Here is a 21,534-nt window from a genome sequence, read left to right on the forward strand (position 1 = left end):
CATGATGCATTGGGGTGAATGCTCTTTTCAATATATACACCCTGTTGAGAGGATGCATCTAGTAACTGTTTACTCCCCATTTGTTCAACCGTGCCATTTTGGGAGGACATAGAGGTGTTTTGAGTGGTCAGCTCAGGTAATTTACTCTTCTTTGGTCTCTTGACCAAGGGTGACTCTAGTTCAGTAAGTATTGTTTCACGCTCATTTACAATAGCAAGGGTAGGTTCCTTTCTCTTCTTTTTACTCACTTCAGTCTTTTGAGAGACTAAAATGGTTGGTTTGCTAACATCTAGTGGTTTAGAAGAAGGGGTCGCAGCCTTGGAAGGTCCCTGTTGGTGTGCATGTGTTTGTGCTTTCATAGGCTCAGGAACCATAGCTGCATTAGCAAATTTAGGAGCCCTCATGTCTAGCATAGGGTAAGGAAAAGTCATGAACCTCTCCAACATAAATGGAGTGATTCTGAGACTTACACTCACCTTATTCTTTGAAGTAAGTGAGCCAAATATAATTTTGGACACTTGTTTGAAATTGCCAATTCTACTACAATCAGTACCAGCTAACAAATATATGTCATTGACTTTATGAGATAAAGTAGACATAATAAACCTTGGAAAAAAGATTTATTTACCTCTATTCTTCAAAGGCATAGTAAGCCTGGTCGTCAGCTCCTCCAGAATTAGACCTCTAACATTCAGATGCCTGTTGTGAGCTATTGAGAACACCAGCTTTTGCACCACACTTGAGATGTTGTCAAAGCCAGTTTTTTCTGCAAGTGAAAGCCCTCACTTAGAGAGTCAAACACAAAGGACCATTCCTTCCTAAGGTTTGTTCTGTTTAGGCTTGCCAAGTTGATTGAGTCATTGTAGTTGATGAAGTCCATGAATTCACTCAACTCATCTGTAGTTGACATCTGTCCATAATTCGCAGTTAGCAATCCCAGGGCTGTATTCACATCAGCAGCTGAAAACTCAATTTCCTGGCCTCCAATTGTGCATGTGACCACCATAGAAGTGACATTCTCTAGAAAAACTATCCTAGTTATAGCTAATGTCCAAAATTCATGAAGAACGTCCAAATACAGCACAGGACTTGCAGTTAAAGCACCTGCAATGTAGTATTCAGAAAGAAACTTCACAAACCCCTTGAAACTATCAGGGACTTGGTTATCATCAAGAAAAACAATAAAGTTAATTCTCTTCTCTGGAATGATAGCTCTAACAATGTTTTGTGCCATTGTAGTGTTTAGAAGTAGTGGGTAAGAGAAAGTTTTGAGAAAGGAGCAAAAACGAGAGAGAAATCGCCTTTTTTCTGAAAGCTAGGTCACTTGAGATCTCGAGAAGGTGTAAGTGCAGTGTGTGTATCGAGAAGTTTGGGTATTAATAGAAAAAGTAACTTATCGAGAAGTCAAAGATGACTTATCAAGAACTCTGATAAATACCCAGTTTGTCCGAAAATGGACTAAAATAATTCTAATTTATTTGAATTGAATCAAATTGAAATCAGAATAAATTTTCCAAAAGTATTTGTCTAAAATAATTCATTAAAATAAATTATTTTAGTTCTGAGTTATTGATAAATCTCAAAATATCCTTGTCGAGAACTCTGTGAATTAACATTATTAGAGAACTCTACATGGTCTTATCGATAAGTCATAATAGAGCTTATCGAGAAGTCATTCGAGAAGTCTGTAAATAGACTTATCGAGGACTCACTCTAGAACTCTAAAATGACTTGTCGATAAGTCATTTTGACTTATCGAGAACTCAGTTCTCTATACTTTTGAGTGCTGTTTTTCTGTCTTGTGTTAATTTTACACATTAAAGATGTAAATTAACAACTAAGCAGTTTACTTAGAATTTGAAATATTCTAAGTTGAATTTTTTTTTTAGTTTTTAAAGAAAAATAAATATACAGAGATTCTGAAATATTTTTAATTCATATTTCAGTTAATTTCCAATTAAATCAAACTAGGTTAATTTATTAGAAATTAATCTGCTGCAAAACATTAGCTAAGTTCTTGCCTTAGGATGAAGAATTGAGCATTCCAATTTCACTCACAAGTCTAGTGAAGGTTGATTCATCCAAAGGTTTTGTAAAAATGTCAGCTAATTGTTTTTCTGTTGGAACAAAAATGAGCTAAATGGTACCATTTGCAGCATGTTCCCTGATAAAATGGTACCTAACATCAATGTGATTTGTTCTAGAATGATTAACTGGATTAGCTACTATAGATATGGCACTAGTATTGTCACACATAATAGGAATTTTGTGTAACACTAGACCATAGTCCATTAGCTGATTTCTAATCCAAAGCACTTGAGCACAACAACTTCCAGCAGCTATATATTCAGCCTCAAATGTGGAAGTTGACACAGATTGATGTTTCTTACTATACCAGGACACAAGTCTTTGACCAAGAAATTGGCAGCTTCCACTAGTATTTTCCTATCAACCCTGCATCCAGCAAAATCTGCATCTGTGTATCCAACAGCTTCAAAACCAGTTCCCTTAGGATACCATAATCCCAAGTTTGGAGTTCCCTTTAAGTATCAGAAATTCCTTTTTACAGCCATCAAATGTGATTCCTTTGGATTGGCCTGAAATCTGGCACATAGACAAGTAGCAGACATGATGTTTGGTCTACTAGCAGTCAGATAGAGCAATGAACCAATCATTCCTCTGTAGCTTGTAATATCCACACTTTTGCCTTTCTTGTCTTCATCCAACTTGGTTGCAGTAGACATTGGTGTAGATGCAGGTGAGCTATCCACCATACCAAATTTCCTCAATAAGTCATTCACATATTTGGTTTGGCTGATGAAAATACCATCACTTCTTTGACTAACTTGAAGGCCAAGGAAGTAACTCAATTCTCCCATCATGCTCATTTCATACTCACTCTGCATTAGCCTAGAGAATCTTTGACAAAGCTTTTCATTTGTAGATCCAAAGATGATATCATCCACATAGATTTGAACTAGGATCATATCTTCATCATGCTTCTTGTAGAAGAGAGTCTTATCAATATTACCTCTGGTAAAACCATGTTTGAGTAGAAATTCTGACAGTGTGTCATACCAGGCTCTAGGTGCTTGTTTCAGTCTATATAGAGCCTTGAGTAATTTGTAAACAAAGTTAGGGAATTCTGGATCTTCAAAGCCAAGTGGCTGTTGCACATAAACTTCTTATTCTAGTTCACCATTAAGAAAAGCACTCTTGACATCCATTTGATACACCCTAAAATTTGAGTGTGCAGCAAATGCCAGAAAAATTCTTATTACTTCTAGTCTTGCAACAGGAGCAAAAGTCTCATCATAGTCAATTCCCTCTTCTTGTGATTAGCCTTTAGCAACCAGCCTTGCTTTGTTACTGGTAACAATTCCATTTTCATCCATGTTGTTCCTGTACACCCACTTAGTTCCAATTATACTTTTGTTCTTTGGTGCAGGGACTAATTTCCAAACTTTGTTTCTCTCAAACTGATCCAGCTCCTCCTGCATGGCACATATCCAGTCAGGATCCAATAGGGCTTCTTCAGTTTTTTTGGGCTCTACTTGAGACAGAAAATATGCATGTAGGCATTCAGTAGCAGTTGCACTTCTAGTTCTCACACTAGCTGAGGGATCACCAATAATAGCTTCTATTGTATGACTCCTATCCCACTTTCTGGTGTGTGTCTGTTGACTAGTGCCTTCATCATTTTCTTCAGTATTACCATGACTGTCATTTCCATTCTCTCCTTCTCCCCCTGAGTTTGTGCCATCAAATTCAGGTGTATGAAGAGAGCTTTCATTTTCATGATTTTGTTCAGAGATCTCTTCATTTGTCACTTGTTGTGTCACAACTTCATTTTCCTCATCATAATAACTGTCAATGGTTAGATTTTCAAATGCAAGGGCTTCAACATCATTTACATCAAGGCATTCCAAGCCTGGACACTTGTCATCATCAAAAGTCACATCTGTGCTTCCATAATTTTCTTTTGATCAATCACATAAACTTTATCGGCTGTTATTTCCAATGAATATCCCATAAAAATTGCTTCAAAAACTTTAGAGTCAAATTTTCCCACATATTCAGAGTTGTCTTTTAGAATATAACACTTGCTTCCAAACACATGTAGATGCTTCACTGTAGGCTTCTTGTTAGACATGATTGAGTAGGGTGATTTGCCATGAGCTTTGTTGATGAGATATCTGTTTTGAGTGTAGCATGCAGTATTAACATCCTCTTCCCAAAAACTAGTTGGCAACTGAGCATCTTGTAGCAAAGTTCTAGCAGCTTTAACCAATGTTCTATTTTTCCTCTCAACTACTCCATTCTGTTGAGGTGTTCTAGCTGCTGAAAATTCTTGAACAATGCCTTTGCTTTTGCAGAATTCACTTAATGTTGAGTTTCTGAATTCTGTTCCATTATCACTTCTCAATCTTTTCACACTAACCTTTTCTTCAGCTTGCTTTTCAATTTTCTTGATGTGCTCAATTATAATGTTTGGAGTTTCATCTTTAGAGTACATGAATTCAACCCAAGTGTATCTTGAAAAATCATCAACCATGACAAGGGCATATTTGTTCCTTGAAGTGGACAAGACATTTACTGGCCGAAACAAGTCCATGTGAATAAGTTGCAGAGGTGCACTTATAGAATTCACAGATTTTGACTTGTGACTTGATCTTTTCATTTTTCTTTTCTGACAAGCTTCACAAACTTCCAGTTGAGCAAATTCCAGATTGGGCATGTCTCTCACAAGTTCCTTCTTGACTAGGCTGTTGATTGCTTTGAAATTCAAGTGAGATAGTTTTTTATGCCATAATTTGCTTTGCTCTTTTGATGCCTTGGTGTAGAAACAACACATTCCATCCTTATTTGTTGAGTCTAAGTCTGCAACAAACAAGCTTCCCTTTCTTACTCCTTTAAGAGCAATTTCACTAGTCTTTTTGCTAATAAAAGCACAATCTTCTTTGTTGAAAATAACTTGAAAACCTATGTCTGCAAATTGACTAACACTTACGAGATTTACTTCTAATCCAGCAACTAGTGCTACATCTTCAATGACAATATTTCCAGAAACAATCTTGCCATATCCCATTTTGAATCATTTGCTGTTGTCTCCACAGGTTACCAAAGGGCCAGCCATCTCCCTAAATTGTGATAGCAGGGCCTTATCACCATTCATATGCCTGGAGCATCCACTATCAATGATCCATATGATCTTCTTTCCTTTGCCCTGTGATTTAGATGATGAAGAGTCTCCTTGCTCCAAGGCCATGAGTGCATAGTTTCCAACTTCTTCATCTTCATCATTATCTGAATCATCCCAGCACTTGCCCTCAGCAATATAAGTTTTCCCTTATTGCTTCTTTAGAAGAGCATCATACTTTGCTTCCAATTCAAGATAAGCCTTGTCTTTCTTTGCTTTCTTAGGTTTCCTACATTCTGTAGCAAAATGGCCCAACTCATCACAGTTAAAGCATCTTATTTTTGATCTATCAACAGATCCAGTTTTGTAGCCAGTTTTGCTATCAGGAGCGTACTTCCCTTTTCCTTTCCAGCTGCTGTCTTTGTTGAAGAACTGTCCTTTGCTTTTGAAAAATCTTGGTTTCTTTACTCTAATATTAGAGAATTTTCTAGCCAATTAAGCCATTGATCTGTCTAGCTCATCAAGCTAATCAAAGTGTAGAACTCATTTTCTTCATCCAATTCCAGTCTGACTTGCTCTTCAGTGTCATTGACTCTTTTCTCACTTGTAGGAATGACTGGAGTTGGGGATCTTTGTTCATCATTAAAAGTCTGGCCTTCATTCACAATCAGTACACTTGATCCATCCATTACATATCCTTGACCAACCCTTAATGACCCCTTTTGAATCATTTCAAGTTCATAAGCTTTCAGAACCCCATAGAGCACTTCCAGTGTGATTCTACTCCAATCCCTTCCTTCTCTGATTGCAGCGATCTTTTGTTCCAAATGGTCAGGAAGAGTGAGCAAGAATTTCAAATTCACTTCTTCAACATCATAAAATTTATCATGAAGCTGCAAGTTATTTATCAGCTTATTAAACCTTTCAAACACATCAGTAATACCCTCCTTTGGTTTAGCCATAAAACCCTCATACTGAGAAATCAATATCCTTCTTTGATTTGACCTAACCTCCTCAGTTCATTCACAAAGTATTTCAATCTTTTCCCAGATCTGTTTAGCAGTGTCACAGTTGACAATGTTATTATACATTACACTGTCAAGTGACTCAATTAGTATCAGTTGCAAAGCACTGTCTAGGGAAACTTTCTCTCTTTCAGGTTCAGTATACTCAGAAGGATCCTTGGGAGCATAATGAGCTGGAATAACCATATCTCCATCTGTGGTTTCCTCAACTCTAACTACAGGAGTGAAGGGCCCATTCTTGAGGATATCAATGTAAAGGTGATTGGTCATTCTTATAAACAGCAACATTTTCTTTTTCCATAAAGTGTAACTGGCCTTATCAAAGGGAGGAATCTTGATACTACTGATTTTCTGTGTATTCATTTTTCCAAGATCTAATCTGTTTACTTTCAGATTTTGCTCTGATACCACTTGTTAGGTATGAATACAACACAGAGGGGGGGGGTGAATGTGTTTTAACTTAAATGTTTGATATTCGATCGACTTAGGCTTTAGCAGTTGGTTGTTGTTAATGATTTAGTAGAATGGATGTTAAACATAAATAGCTGAGCAAATATGTAAAACAAAGATCTTCAAAACTCACTTAATTTTATATTAAAAATCAAGCAGTATTTTGCTACAAAATCTTTAAGTTCTTGTTTTAGAATTTAGCTTCTTTCTTGAGAGAGAACACACTCTTTTTTAATCTGATTGTTCTTCTTAACTTAACTAGAGGACCAGTGTCAACTTTATAACTCAGTTAACTGCTGGTTTACACGGTGGATAATAAACATGCTATTATCTTTTCTAAACCGTCACTTGTCATTTCTATTTATAGAAAAGCAAATCTTCCATTTCTGGCTTAGCATATCTTTAGCTTCCCGTGACTACTTTAATCTCATATGTCAGTTAATCTTTGTCGTTGATCTTGCACATCTCTCAAGCTGCTTTTTGTAGACTTGTCAATCCAGCTGTGTAAATTGTTTGTTGATTTGCAACCTTGGATATTGAACTGTTCTGTACTTAGAGAAATTTCTTCACTTCGAGATCTCCAATTAAGTCGTAGAGAACTCGACATCTCGATAGGCATGTTGGCTTGTCGATATCTCTGAAACTTCATTGTTGCCTAGACTTATCGACAACTTTGAGTTCGCTAGTGAATTTTGGTTTATCGATAACTCAGAGTTCTCTAATGGACTTTGGCTTATCGATAACTCAGAGTTCTCTAATGAATGTATACCTGTCGATATCTCTGAGTTCTCGACAGATAATTCCTGAGTTCTCTATACCCGGTGGATGTTGTTTATCCGTCGAGTAGTAATGGTTTATCCGTCGAGTAGACATGGTTTATCCATCGAGTAGACATTCCTCATCCGTCGAGTGGATATTGCTCATCCGCCGGGTAGATGTTACTCATCCGTCGGTACTCTCTGGAGTTTAAATGACTTCTCGATAAGTCATTCTGGAGTTCTCGAATGATTTCTCTATAACACTAATTCTGTGACTTGTAGAGATCTTGACTTAGAATGTTTTATACCAAACAAAATTATTCAACTCCAAGCTTCTTCATAATTCTTCTGAGGCATGATCTTCTTGATCTTCTTCCAGATAGAATTCTTAGGCTTGACACTGTTTAGAGAAAAATGCTCCAGTCTGCTCCATTTACATTTTACAGACATTAAGTGTTACAAGTATGAATTACAGATTAAGGTTACAATACAACTAATCTTAGGGTTGTCAGTATGACTTAGTCTTGTTATGATACAGGCATATCTTGCACAACAATCTCCCCCAATTTGTGAGAAGATTGCTTATCACAAATTCATGCCTGTTAACAAGACTAACCCCAAGTTAAAGAATGAAAATAAAATGATACAAAAGCTGATACAACACTTGCACATTGGACAGTTTACAATAATTAAGTAAAGACTGAGCTGTCTGATTCTTTCTCAATTATGTTCTTAATTTGCACAAGTATTTCCAATTCTTCTAGAATGGGGGTGTCAGCTAGAGCCTCTATTAGTTCCAGCAAATCTGGCTTAGGATATCTAGCTAACATCCCTATCCTATAACTTGACAAAGAGCCAGCTTTTATATTCAGAAATCTTCCATCCTTTGATATTATGCTCTTGCCTGATGTTGATGATATTATTACCTCCAGTAATCTTTGACATTCTTCCGAGGCATAATTCTTTGACATCATCTATTATATATTACACGCCTAACAAGATATTACACTTTCGTATAATAGCTCACGCTGGACCGGTGCCTCGGCCTCTTACGCTAACCAATAACCAAATTACAAAACAATTTTGATTAAAGGAGTCGTATCAATGACATCCTTATCTATTCAACTCCCCATTTCACATGGTCCAGAGTTATCTCGACAACTGATGGCGAAACAACTAGAACAATTAGTTATTCGCTAATCCCAATTCAAAGTTTCAATGTATAGAGTATATCTGGATAGTATAGTTATTCACTATTTATCAAATCAAAGGATTGGTTCAAGCAGAATGATTGCTAGAATAAGAGAATGTCAATAAATATAGGAGTATTGATATTCAATGCGCTATCAGAGTATTTATAAACAGTTCTTATATTTTGAATATGCAAAACAACAAGCTATTCTGAATTTAGAATATGGGATAATACCTGCCTGGTATGCTCAATAACTTTTTACTATTACTCTGCTTATAGCTGATGGCTACTATCTCCGTCTAGTACCTGATTGTACTCCTTGCCACTTGATTCTATAAAAAAAAGGACTATCTTAATTGACAGAACCAAACTCAATCGACGTAACTATACGTCTTGACATCTACCCGATCGTTTATAACTAATCATGGCATTTTAAGACTGTAAACAGATAGCATGCATATCACGTAACACATAATCATGGCATTCGTATAACATGTAATCACATATTTTATGTAACACATAAATCAGACCATTTAAAAGATGTGCTTCAGTGCGCTCAGAATTAAAATCAGATCATTAATAATATTTATCGATCAATTATCGACTCAAACTGATACACATATCAAATGACATTACAATACAAAAGAAATTAGGATTCAAAAGTATTTTTATTGAAAGTGCAATATTTTTCTGAGTCTATACGCATTCGTTTCGTATTAAACGGACGAACGGTTTATTTACTATGAATAAAATAAGAAATGAATATAATTAAATCAATTAATGATAATATTAAATGACTTTTAAATACCAAAATATAATTTTTAAAAGCCTAAAAATAATTTTTAAGAATTATTTGAATTAATTATAAATAATTTATATTTATTTAACTATTTATAAATGAAATTAATTGATTAAATGATTTTAATCAATTAATTAAATTCATAAATAATTAACTAATAAAAATAATAAGTAAATAATTTTTAGAAACAAAATAAATGATTTTTGGAAATAATAAAACAATTTTGAAATAATTTTAAAAAGAAGAGGACAGAAACATATTTGATGGTTGAGTTTGGGGAAAAAGAAATCAAAGTCGGGTTGTAATTAAATTTAACGGGTCGAGTTGGGGACTTCAACCGGGTTGCCAAGAACTCCGGTTGAAGGTCGACTGGAATCTGGGCTAATCCCAGAAACCGGCGACTTCGCCGGAGTCCGGCGAATTCCCGGCGCCACTCCAACACCCCCGAACTCGACGATTCTTGCTCGTTTTTAGCACAATTCAAGTCACCAGCATATCTGGAATTCGTACCAACTACCAACACACAACATCAATCATAAAGGCAGTAAACACGAACTCCGGCCAATTTTCGACCTCCAAACTCGACTTTTCCGATCAATTACCCAAAACCTTTAAAACTCAACCAAACACAACGAATTATATCTTAAATTAAAGCTCTTGTCATTTAGAATCGATACCTATGATCAAAATCAATCCAGATGTCAAGAACAATCCTTAAATTACAAGAATAAAATCTTAAAAACCATGAACTCGACTACATCGATTCTGAACTTAAACAATTCGAATAAATATATGAATCTGCTCTAAACAATATCAGGAAGCTTATTCAATCAACAAGAACAACCAACAATCACTTAAAAATCAAAACGAAATTCAACTCAAGAATGTCAAAATCGACTTTTTAAAAATAATTCACATCAGATAAAGATGATATCAAAAGAAAGCTCTCGTCGAGAGGATGATTTTGACTACTAGAACGTCTTATTTGGTTTGCTAGATCGATCAAAAATCGTGATTGAAGTTGAAGGAAAAAATTTCACCCCCAAGAATGTTCTTTGCCTATTTCTATTTTTCTGAAATTTTTATAAAAATAATGAATAAAATAAATAAATGGTTGGTATTTATATTTTTACAGAAATTATATCCCAAAATAAATTAAGGGTGTTTTTATTCTAAATTACAATAACTAAACCCCAAAATAATAATTACGGGGAATAATTTTAAAAATGATAAAATATAAAATTAATGTCAAAATTCCCCAAAAATAGCGAATAATTCGAAAATACGAAAATAAAGGGTATTTAAAATACGAATAATTTTATAAAAATAAAAACACGGATTTTGTGTGGTTTGACGTCCCGGTGGGGTCCCGATCCGCTGATTTTTGAAAAACAAAACGATACTGAAATTAATAGAAAAACCCGAATACGTATAAAATGTATTCAAATGCGCATAAAATAAAATAAAACGAATATCTTAATAAAGACGCTAATAAACACGCATCCCGATTGTAGATAGATTCATATAATTGCAGTTTAAACATAAATTAATCAATCGAAAAATTTTCTGGACCGCACAGAAATACACATAACAACTATAACATATAATAGCATGACAATAGTCACTTTAAATTTATTAAACACATAATATTTATTTATTTAACACATAATATTCACATAATTTTCCAGAATATTATCAATGAAACTCTATAGATGAGCTCTTGTTGATTTCCAGGTAATAATAAGCTAGCTCTGTCTTTAGCCTCTATTTGATTGATCAAGTTCCATTATTAGAACTATTGCATATGTTCGTTTTTACATCCTGTGCATATATAGGGAGCCCCAAATGGTAATTAGAGTTGCAAGCAACATCGCTACATCGTGCTTGCCTCGTAAATTGTGTGAACATGTCGCACCATGCCTTGTATCGTAGTGGTAATCACATGCAACTCCTGAAAAAAAAAGAATTGTGTGGCAAATCGATAGCATTTAAATGCATATATATGTAATGCATTGGGAGATTTTTTTCCAAAGCCAACTCTGAACTGTTCACATGAAGAACTATAATTTATCCACCAGAAATAGCATAATTTTTATCATTTAGACTTGAACATTCCCGATACTGTGTGATGCATTTATCTGCTTCATCTTGCTTGTCTAGCTCTAAGGAAAAAGACACTTTCTGAGAAGTATTCAAAGGCACATGCATCTTTTTGCTGCTTCTTTTCCTTTATGGACCGGGAAGCACTCTCTTCATCTTTAGTTTCTTTAACAGATTGGTCAACTTATTTGTTTAAAATCACGAGTGATTTGGAGTGATCAAGGTACCCTTTGAAAGTGCGATTTCTAGCCCTGCTACAGGCCCATATAATAGAATTTTGTTTCTATTTCTAGCCAGCTCCAAAAGGACCTGTGACTTTGTGAATATTAACTCTGAAGTTTTCAATCAAAAATGTTCATTGACATGTGAGTTTGTTAATATTAACTATGACGTTTTCAATCAAAAGCGTGCATAGAAATACATTGATACAAAATGACAAAGAGAAGTCCGAAAGAATTAACTATGACGTTTTTAATCAAAAGCGTTCATAGAAGTACATTGATACAATATGACAAAAAGAAGCCTGAAAGAAGTGAAATGCACATCCTAAAAAGGCATATCATTTTGTAGTGTATATAGTGCTAAAAACAACATAGCAATGCCTTAGGTCTATCATTTTCTAGTATATATAGTGCCAAGAACATCATAGCAATGCCTTTTACTCAACAGAATTTAAATAACATCACCTCATCAGCTCACTTGATCCAATTGGAATTAGGCCACCTCACCAATACCAACTATTAGTCAGGTATACTAGTAAACATGGCAATATATTAGCTATATACTAGATTATTATATAAAGTTTGAAATCTAGGGTTTTCTCAAAATGCGATGGACTATTTATATACACAGGTGTTTGTAAGCATATAACCTTCAAATTATGTCTTTACATATTTTTTATTATTTGAAAAATGACGTCCGTCTACACTTGTTGACGAAATGCTATCGGGTGTTAAGAAGAATTTTGTTTAGTCACTTCTATGATAATTTTTATAGTTAAGCTATTTTACTGCTAAAAAATAATAGTTGGGGTCACGTCACTGTCACTGCAAGTAAGTCTAAAATAATTAAGTAACTATATATTATCCTACAACGAAGATGAAAATATAATCAAATGGGGTTCCTTCAATTATACATGATACAAAATAATTTAAGTTTATAAGATAATAATAGAGTAAAAATTAAAAATCATAGCAGACTTTAAAGTTTTTTTTTAAAGTTCAACGACACAACAAGATACATATGTTATTTATCATAACAAAATCCATCAAACTCTACTCAATTTTTGTTAGTAGGGTTCTTCACACAATTTTTTTCAAATAAATATATGATCTCCGATTTTACGTACATCTTATTCTACTCAAACTCTACTCAAACTCGACTCTAGCGAATTATATTTGGTTTAGTTTGATTACTCTCGGTGGTCAGACTTGCTAAAAAAAAAAATTATAGGCCCAATGTTGTTGCTTACCGATCCATAATAAAAAAGTAATGGGCTCGGCGACTACTAACAGCTCTCTTCGAAATTCCACGGCCCATCCTAGTGCCAAATAACATGACCCGGATCCTGATCCGAACTGAAAGATAACACGTGTATGGACCCAATCACAGCTACAATACAAATCTCCCCCTACCATTTGTTTCTCATATAGATCACGGAGAGAGAGAGAGAGCGAGCGAGAGAGAGAGAGTGGGAGAGAGTGGGAGAGAGTAAGAGAGATCTGTGAAGTTGAAAAGATCTCGACGTTTCTGATCGGAGTTTATTCAATCTCACCGGAAAATATGTCGACGGCGTTCAGTGGAGACGAAACCGCGCCGTTCTTCGGCTTTCTCGGCGCCGCCGCTGCTCTCGTATTTTCATGTATATTCATGCCCTAAATTTAACTTTAGATCTCTATTTATTGTGTGTATTTATAGTAATCTGGATATTTATATCGTTACTGCTTCTTTTGTTGTTAATTTTTGGTATTCTAATATGATTTATGTGTTTGAGTAATTGAATCTATTAGTTTATTGCAGTTGAATAGATGGATTATGACATACTGATTGTTATAGTGTGTTGTTATATTTAGTCGATAAATTGGATGTTTTTTCGATTATTGTTAAGTGTCTGTTTCTAATGGTAGTACTAGTAACTCCTTACTGTTTTACGGAGATTTATCGCATTTCGGACTAGAATTGGTGTTATGTTTGAATCTGAAATAGTGAAGAAGAAGTTTACAGTGTCGGTTTTTAAATGTTGTTATAGTTTAAGAGTTACGAGCTGAATTTGATAAATTATAGGTGTCCACAAGCTAATCAAGTTTAAAATGTGTTTGGCATAAGTTAGGAAGTTGACAAATAATGTTTTGATGGCGATAAAGTTTTTTGTTATGTCTCGTTACTTGTTGTAGGATTATATTCTTAGTGAGTATGCGTACAGGTTGATTATTCCACATCATTGGAGATATTTATGGACTGAATTTATTAGGGATCAATATAAGATATATGAAATAAAAAATCACTTCAAAGCTAGACTACACGAAAGATTAAAAAAGTTAACCACCTGAAATAAATTAGTTAAGCTTTATAATTGAAGAGGTGCATATGTATACTGTAATGCCACACTAATAATGCCAGAAATAGAAATATATTTTGTTGGTATATTGTATACTGTATACTTTTAAATGTATTAATTCCCAAGTATATGAAGAAGTTAGTGAGGATCTAATTCCTGATGCTGTCATGGGGGAGTTGTTGGCGATTAAACATGGCTGCTTGGACGCAACTGAATCCTCAGAGATCCGGCTTTTTCTCTAACATAGCAACATTTACATAGTATATGGACATTAAGTTTTTCTTTTAAGAAAAAATGCATGTTGTTTGATTTAGATCTTTATGAAAATCTGCAGAGAAATGCAAATAAACATGTTCACCTGCTAATATTTGGTATCCGTGTTAATAGATTTTGGTTTGAGCAAGATATATATAATTTGATTTGATTCTCAACTTAATTGATATTATATAGGTATGGGAGCTGCCTATGGTACAGCCAAGAGTGGTGTTGGAGTGGCCTCAATGGGAGTGATGAGACCAGAGCTGGTTATGAAGTCAATTGTGCCAGTTGTTATGGCTGGTGTGTTAGGTATTTATGGTTTAATTATTGCTGTCATTATCAGTACTGGTATCAATCCGAAGGCAAAATCCTACTACCTTTTCGATGGTTATGCTCATCTTTCATCTGGCCTTGCTTGTGGTCTTGCTGGGCTCTCTGCTGGAATGGCAATCGGAATTGTTGGTGATGCTGGTGTTAGGTATTTTTATTTTTTCTATCTTAATATTTGATTTGGGACCATACATGGTTGCGAAATTTATGTGCTTTAGTTGTCTGGTACATGGTTGATACTTGATATTATATGTGCTTAGGTTACACTGTAAAGTATATAAGTCTGTCAGTAGGCTTGCATCATCTATAGATTCTTTCTTGCATTTTGTGCTGAATGTGTTTTTTAGACACGTTTAGAGAATTTTCTTTAGTATGGAAGATGAATGAATAGTTTGTCTAAATTAACGTCAAACACAGTTAGAGAAGCTTCTTTAGTATGTAAGATGAATGAATGGTTTGTCTAAATTAACGTCTTTAAAGACCAAAAGATATATTTTTGTGCTGATTTGCATGTGTAGTATATATTTTTGTAATGATGTGAGACCAGTGTTGGACAGAGTCAACAATGTTCAAGAAGAAAAGTATATAATACGTCAAATTTTTAACTCGATAGGGAGGTTTATGATCAAGTATATCTTCTGTATATACCCAAATGGCAATAATAAAAATAAAACTAATATAGGGTCATAGGGTGAACAAAATATTGTTCTACTATAGCTTAAGCATAACTTTTTCTTATTAAAGTTTGGAGCCCCTTTGAAGGGAAAAAACTCTACCAACGAGTAATAAGTGAATGATTATATCAGGATTGCTCAATTGCTTGCTATCTGAATATAATTTCACTTTGCAGAGCAAATGCACAGCAGCCAAAGCTTTTTGTTGGGATGATTCTTATTCTCATCTTTGCTGAAGCTCTGGCTCTGTATGGTCTCATCGTTGGCATCATCTTGTCTTCTCGTGCTGGCCAATCCAGAGCTGATTAAGAAAAGAGGTGCTCGAACAATTTTTTTTTTTTTACTGTCAATGGCGCTATCTTAAGTCTGATAAAGGAGAAAGAGGTCTTGTCTATTTGCTTTTTTAGCATGTATTATTTACATTCATTGTTTAAAATTGTGTTGATACATTAAGCTACAATTCAGTATGTGATGATGTTAGTAATTTATTATGTTCTTTTTGTTCGTGGCTGAGAATGGATAAATTACAATCACGAGGATATTTTTTTGAAACAAACCTGGCAGAGTTGTAAAAAGGGAAAAATGATATTTTGTTTTAAATTAAGGACTTGCATCGTAAGTATGTTCAAAGTAAAGTTTGAAGCCCGCAAGGGATGACTCAGTTGGTTAAAAAGAGGATAATTATCTTGTTTCACATGTTTGAATCCTACTGGAGCTCCTGAACCGGAGTATATGCTTAAGTGCGGTTTATTTTGGTTCATATAGGCTATTGTGTGAGCCTGTGGGTTTAATCGGTGCACACCCAAAAGGTATCGGGTGTAGGTTTTCTACGATAAAAAATATTGAAGGGACGAACCCAATCAATACAGGTGCAATTATTAACGGGACGAACCCAATCAATAAGGCTGAAATAAAATTATACAGAATTTCTGATCAACTATGTCACCATTTGAAATTTCGTTTTAAGAGGATGTCACACCACATCCACTTTAAAAGAATAGACCATGATCTAATTCTCAAATCGTTGTACAAACGCTACGAACCAGTTGGAGCAACACGAATAAGTATGAACGAAAATCCTACTATGAATTTGGCAGCTAAAACAACTTGTGAGGATACAGTGGCCAAGCCGTAATGGAGTTCGTTAATTCTCTCCCAACATTTTATTGTTCGAAAAGAATAGATCGAATCGGCTGTTCATAAGTATTATTATTGATGATTTAATTTATAAGGCCCAATATGGCTCCGAAACGTTCTATATGGCCCAGCCCACTTCACCACAACAAGGCCCAGATCTCGTGATCCAAACTGGAACAGAACACGTGTATGGACCCAGTTACACATAATAATACAAATCTCACCCCTATCATTTGTTTTACAAATAGATCAGAGACACACACATACACACACAAAGAGATCTGTGAAGTTGAAAAGATCTCAACTTTTCTAATCGGAATCTCATCGGAATTATTTCAATCTCACCGGAAAACATGTCGACGGCGTTCAGTGGCGATGAAACCGCTCCGTTCTTCGGCTTTCTCGGCGCCGCCGCTGCTCTCGTCTTTTCATGTATATTTAAACCCTAACTTTAACTCTAGATCTCTAATTATTGTGTTTTTAAGTATTAATTTGAATAATTATGTTTTTATTGCTTGATTTGTTGTGATTTATGTTGTACTATTGTATTTGTTAGTTTGTTGCAGTTGTATGGATGATTTATGCAATACTGATTGTTATATTGTTTCGGTGTATTAGTTGATAAATCGAATGTTAGATGTGGTTTAGTAGATGTTGTTTTGGTGTATTAGTTGTTAATTATGTTTTTATTGCTTGATTTGTTGTGATTTATGCTGGACTATTGTATCTGTTAATTTGTTGCAGTTGTATGGATGATTTATGTAATACTGATTGTAATATTGTTTCGGTGTATTTAATCGATAAATCGAATGTTAGATGTGGTTTAGTAGATGTTGTTTTGGTGTATTAGTTGTTAATTATGTTTTTATTGCTTGATTTGTTGTGATTTATGCTGGACTATTGTATCTGTTAGTTTGTTGCAGTTGTATGGATGATTTATGTAATACTGATTGTAATATTGTTTCGGTGTATTTAATCGATAAATCGAATGTTAGATGTGGTTTAGTAGATGTTGTTTTGGTGTATTAGTTGTTAATTATGTTTTTATTGCTTGATTTGTTGTGATTTATGCTGGACTATTGTATCTGTTAGTTTGTTGCAGTTGTATGGATGATTTATGTAATACTGATTGTAATATTGTTTCGGTGTATTTAATCGATAAATCGACTGTTAGATGTGGTTTAGTAGATGTTGTTTTGGTGTATTAGTTGTTAATTATGTTTTTATTGCTTGATTTGTTGTGATTTATGCTGGACTATTGTATCTGTTAGTTTGTTGCAGTTGTATGGATGATTTATGTAATACTGATTGTAATATTGTTTCGGTGTATTTAATCGATAAATCGAATGTTAGATGTGGTTTAGTAGATGTTGTTTTGGTGTATTAGTTGTTAATTATGTTTTTATTGCTTGATTTGTTGTGAATTATGTTGTACTATTGTATCTGTTAGTTTGTTGCAGTTGTATGGATGATTTATGCAATACTGATTGTTATATTGTTTCGGTGTATTTAGTCGATAAATCGAGTGTTGGATGTGGTTTAGTAGATGTTGTTTTGGTGTATTAGTTGTTAATTATGTTTTTATTGCTTGATTTGTTGTGAATTTTGTTGTACTATTGTATCTGTTAGTTTGTTGCAGTTGTATGGATGATTTATGCAAATGCAATACTGATTGTTATATTGTTTCGGTGTATTTAGTCGATAAATCGAGTGTTGGATGTGGTTTAGTAGATGTTGTTTTGGTGTATTAGTTGTTAATTGTCTGTTTGTAGTAATGTTAAGTAATGACTGTTTACGGAGATTTGTCGTATTCTGGATGAGATTTTAGTGTTTTTGTCGGCTTTGATTTGGAGGTATGTTTGAATCTGGAGTAGTCAAGTACAAGTTTAAGGTGTCAGATGTTTAAATCTTGTTATAGTTTCAACTGTGTCAGATTTTTGGGATTTGGTGAAGTAATAGGTGTCCGTTTTATCAATTTTTAATGTGTCTGGGGGAAGTTAGAAAATAAGGAGTGACGTTTTGATATGTAATACAGAGTTTTGGACGATATAGTTTTTCTACGAATCGTTACAGGTTGTAGGAAGGGATGCTGAGTGAGTATCACATACAGATATTATTCCACTTCTTTGGAGATATTATTGGACATAAATTATAGGAAATCGAGAGGATATCTGATATGTGAAACTGTTCTGCACTTGAAAACAGGAGACTAAAAATTTGACCACCTAAAGGATAAGCCTTTTAAGTTCAAAGAAATTTGTGGATCTAACAATATAATGCTGTTATGAAGTCATAGCGTAACATTTATAATTGAAGAGGTGAATATGTGTACTCTAATGCAGAAATAGAAGGAGATCCTTCTCTTTTTTATTTTGTTGGTATGGTGTATATTTAAAATGTATAAAATCTCTAGTCTATAAGTGGGATACGAGGACTTGCTGTTTGGCTGCAACTGAATCTTCGGAGATCCGCTTTTACTTTAACATTGAAACATATATATTAGTGGGAAATGTGTATAAACATGTTTGCTTATATTATTATAATATATAAGAAACTGTTAAGAAGTTTTTCTTTCTAACGAAACATATGTTTTTTTTAATATTGATCTTTGTAAGGAGTCCACAGAGAAATGTAAAGCAGTGTTTTTACCTTAGTACCATGATAATATATGGGATTGCATGTTTATTTTAGATTTCTCTCAGGCAAGATATATATTGTTTGATTTTCATCTTCAAATTGATTGATTTTATGAAGGTATGGGAGCTGCCTATGGTACAGCAAAGAGTGGTGTTGGAGTGGCCTCAATGGGAGTGATGAGACCAGAGCTTGTTATGAAGTCGATTGTGCCAGTTGTCATGGCTGGTGTGTTGGGTATCTATGGTTTAATTATCGCCGTCATTATCAGTACTGGGATCAATCCGAAGGCAAAATCCTACTACCTTTTTGATGGTTATGCTCATCTTTCATCTGGCCTTGCTTGTGGTCTTGCTGGGCTCTCCGCTGGAATGGCAATTGGAATTGTTGGTGATGCTGGTGTTAGGTATTGTTATTTTTCCATCTAATTATTTGTTGGTGATACATGGTAATCTAAATTGTGTGCTTGTTTTGTTTTTCTGGTACAAGTTAATGGTAAGTAAACCGACCTGCTCTTTGTAGTAAAACTGAAGTAAATAGGTAGCTGAATACTTCTAACTAAAGATTGTTTGTTTTCAGTAGCTAAATACTTCTAACTAAAGACAGTTGGAGAAGCCTCTTTAGTTTATAATACTGCATGTCTATCACTTGGGCATCCATGATCAATGCTCCATCCTTGCATTTTGGGGTAATTGTGTTTTTCAGTAGCTCAATACTTTTAAGACAGTTGGAGAAGCCTCTTTAGCTTATAGTACTGTGCTCTACTGCCAATGAAAATGTTATAAAAATGAATTACTAGTTTGCCTAAAATTTAATGTCTTTAAAGACCAAAAGATATTTATATTTTTGTGCAGATGTGAGTGTGTAGTAGTTATTTTTTGTAAAGAGACACTCAATGTTGGATAAATTTAGCAGTGGACAAGAAGAGTAGCATGTAGTACTTCAGATCTAGTAGGGGACAGGGGGTCATTGGTTTTTAAGTATATATTCTGGATATACACAACAGACAATAAAAGAAATTGTATAAACTGAATAATATATTTTTCTACAATAGCCCAAGTAAAACATCTTTTTTAAAGCATTGCTCAAGTGCTCGCTATCTGATTATAATTTTAATTTGCAGAGCAAATGCACAACAGCCCAAACTTTTCGTCGGGATGATTCTTATCCTCATCTTTGCTGAAGCTCTGGCTCTGTATGGTCTCATTGTTGGCATTATCTTGTCTTCGCGTGCCGGCCAATCCAGAGCTGACTAGAATCGAGGTGCTCGTACAAATTCTTTCTATTGTTAATGGCGCTGTCATAAGTCTGATAAAAGAGAAAAAGGTTTTGTTATACGAACAGCGTTTGTATGGTTGCATAATCTTCTGTATGTTCAGAGGCTGTAGTAGTAGTATTCAGTTCTTGCAAAATAAAAGCAGTTACTTGTCTATTTGCCTTTATCTGCATGTATTATTTACATTCATTGTTATAATTGTGTTGCAACATTAATCTACAATTCAGTATGTGATAATGTTAGTTATTTATAGCGTTTTTTTGTGGCTTAGAATCTATATATGTGTCTCTTTTAAATCATTAGCATTTACTCCTAATTATTTAAATCACAAGCTCCTCTTTACCTATAAATAACCTACCTTTTTCCTCTCGTAACTTGCATATTATAAATAATTAAGAACAAACTCTCTTTCTTTCTATTGTGTAGCGTATTTTTTTATGATTAGAAGTAGTTTTAATGATATAATATAAATAAGCAAAGAATTAAAGTAACATTGTTGGAGTTAAATACACCTATTCACATCTAAATTACTAGGATTAAATTTTTTATAATAAATTAAGGAATGACTAGAACTTTGGTCAAGAAATTATGAAATTTAAATATTGACTACACCTTTATTTTACTGGGTTCATAATACCTCAAATTCTTGTTGTCAAGAAATTGTTAGCCAATAAATCCTGGTTCGAGTGAAGTAAGAGTTTCTCAACCTCCTGTTTAATGGTTTCCAGCCCGTGGTGCATAGGTTCTCTACTTCTGTTGCACGGAGATCGATATTCAACTTGTGAGTTATAATGTTGGGGTTGATCGACATATCAGTTGTTATCCAAGTAAACACATCATTGTTCTCTTGTAAGAACTTTGTCAATCGGTCCTTCAAGGGCTTCTCCAAAGACACTCCAATGTAGGTGACCATATCAAGGTGTAACGAGTCTAGAGGAATTGGGACCAAGTCCTCAGCTGGCTTCCCTCGACGTTCTTCATTCTCGCGAACATCCATGTCCTTTATTGGGACCAGTTCCATCGGCCTAAGTGCTGTTAAATAGCAACTTCGACCATTTTCTGATCTCTTTTCTTTTCAACGACGTTGTATCTAGTTGAGAACTTGAGTACCATGTGGTAAGTTGAGGGCACGTTCTTAAACACATGAATCCTGGTCCTTTTCATCGTAACACTGTAAGTTGAGGCTGCCTTGACAACCTAAAAG

At 34.5% G+C, this 21,534-nt stretch overlaps 2 protein-coding genes across 2 annotated transcripts; both read left to right on the top strand.

The window, feature by feature from the left end:
• Positions 1-13,092: 13,092 nt before the first annotated feature.
• On the top strand, positions 13,093-15,787 carry LOC141700131 (V-type proton ATPase 16 kDa proteolipid subunit). The gene is made up of 3 exons (XM_074503903.1): positions 13,093-13,325; positions 14,472-14,757; positions 15,460-15,787. The coding sequence occupies exons 1-3, from the start codon at positions 13,247-13,249 to the stop codon at positions 15,590-15,592; spliced, it is 498 nt and encodes a 165-aa protein (XP_074360004.1). The 5' UTR covers positions 13,093-13,246; the 3' UTR covers positions 15,593-15,787.
• Positions 15,788-16,662: 875 nt separating this feature from the next.
• On the top strand, positions 16,663-20,587 carry LOC141700129 (V-type proton ATPase 16 kDa proteolipid subunit). The gene is made up of 3 exons (XM_074503902.1): positions 16,663-16,852; positions 19,175-19,460; positions 20,178-20,587. Exons 1-3 carry the CDS (start codon positions 16,774-16,776, stop codon positions 20,308-20,310), a joined length of 498 nt encoding a protein of 165 aa, XP_074360003.1. The 5' UTR covers positions 16,663-16,773; the 3' UTR covers positions 20,311-20,587.
• Positions 20,588-21,534: the final 947 nt, after the last annotated feature.

The sequence above is a fragment of the Apium graveolens genome, unplaced genomic scaffold (genome assembly GCF_009905375.1).
Source record: "Apium graveolens cultivar Ventura unplaced genomic scaffold, ASM990537v1 ctg1809, whole genome shotgun sequence".
Lineage (NCBI taxonomy): Eukaryota > Viridiplantae > Streptophyta > Magnoliopsida > Apiales > Apiaceae > Apium > Apium graveolens.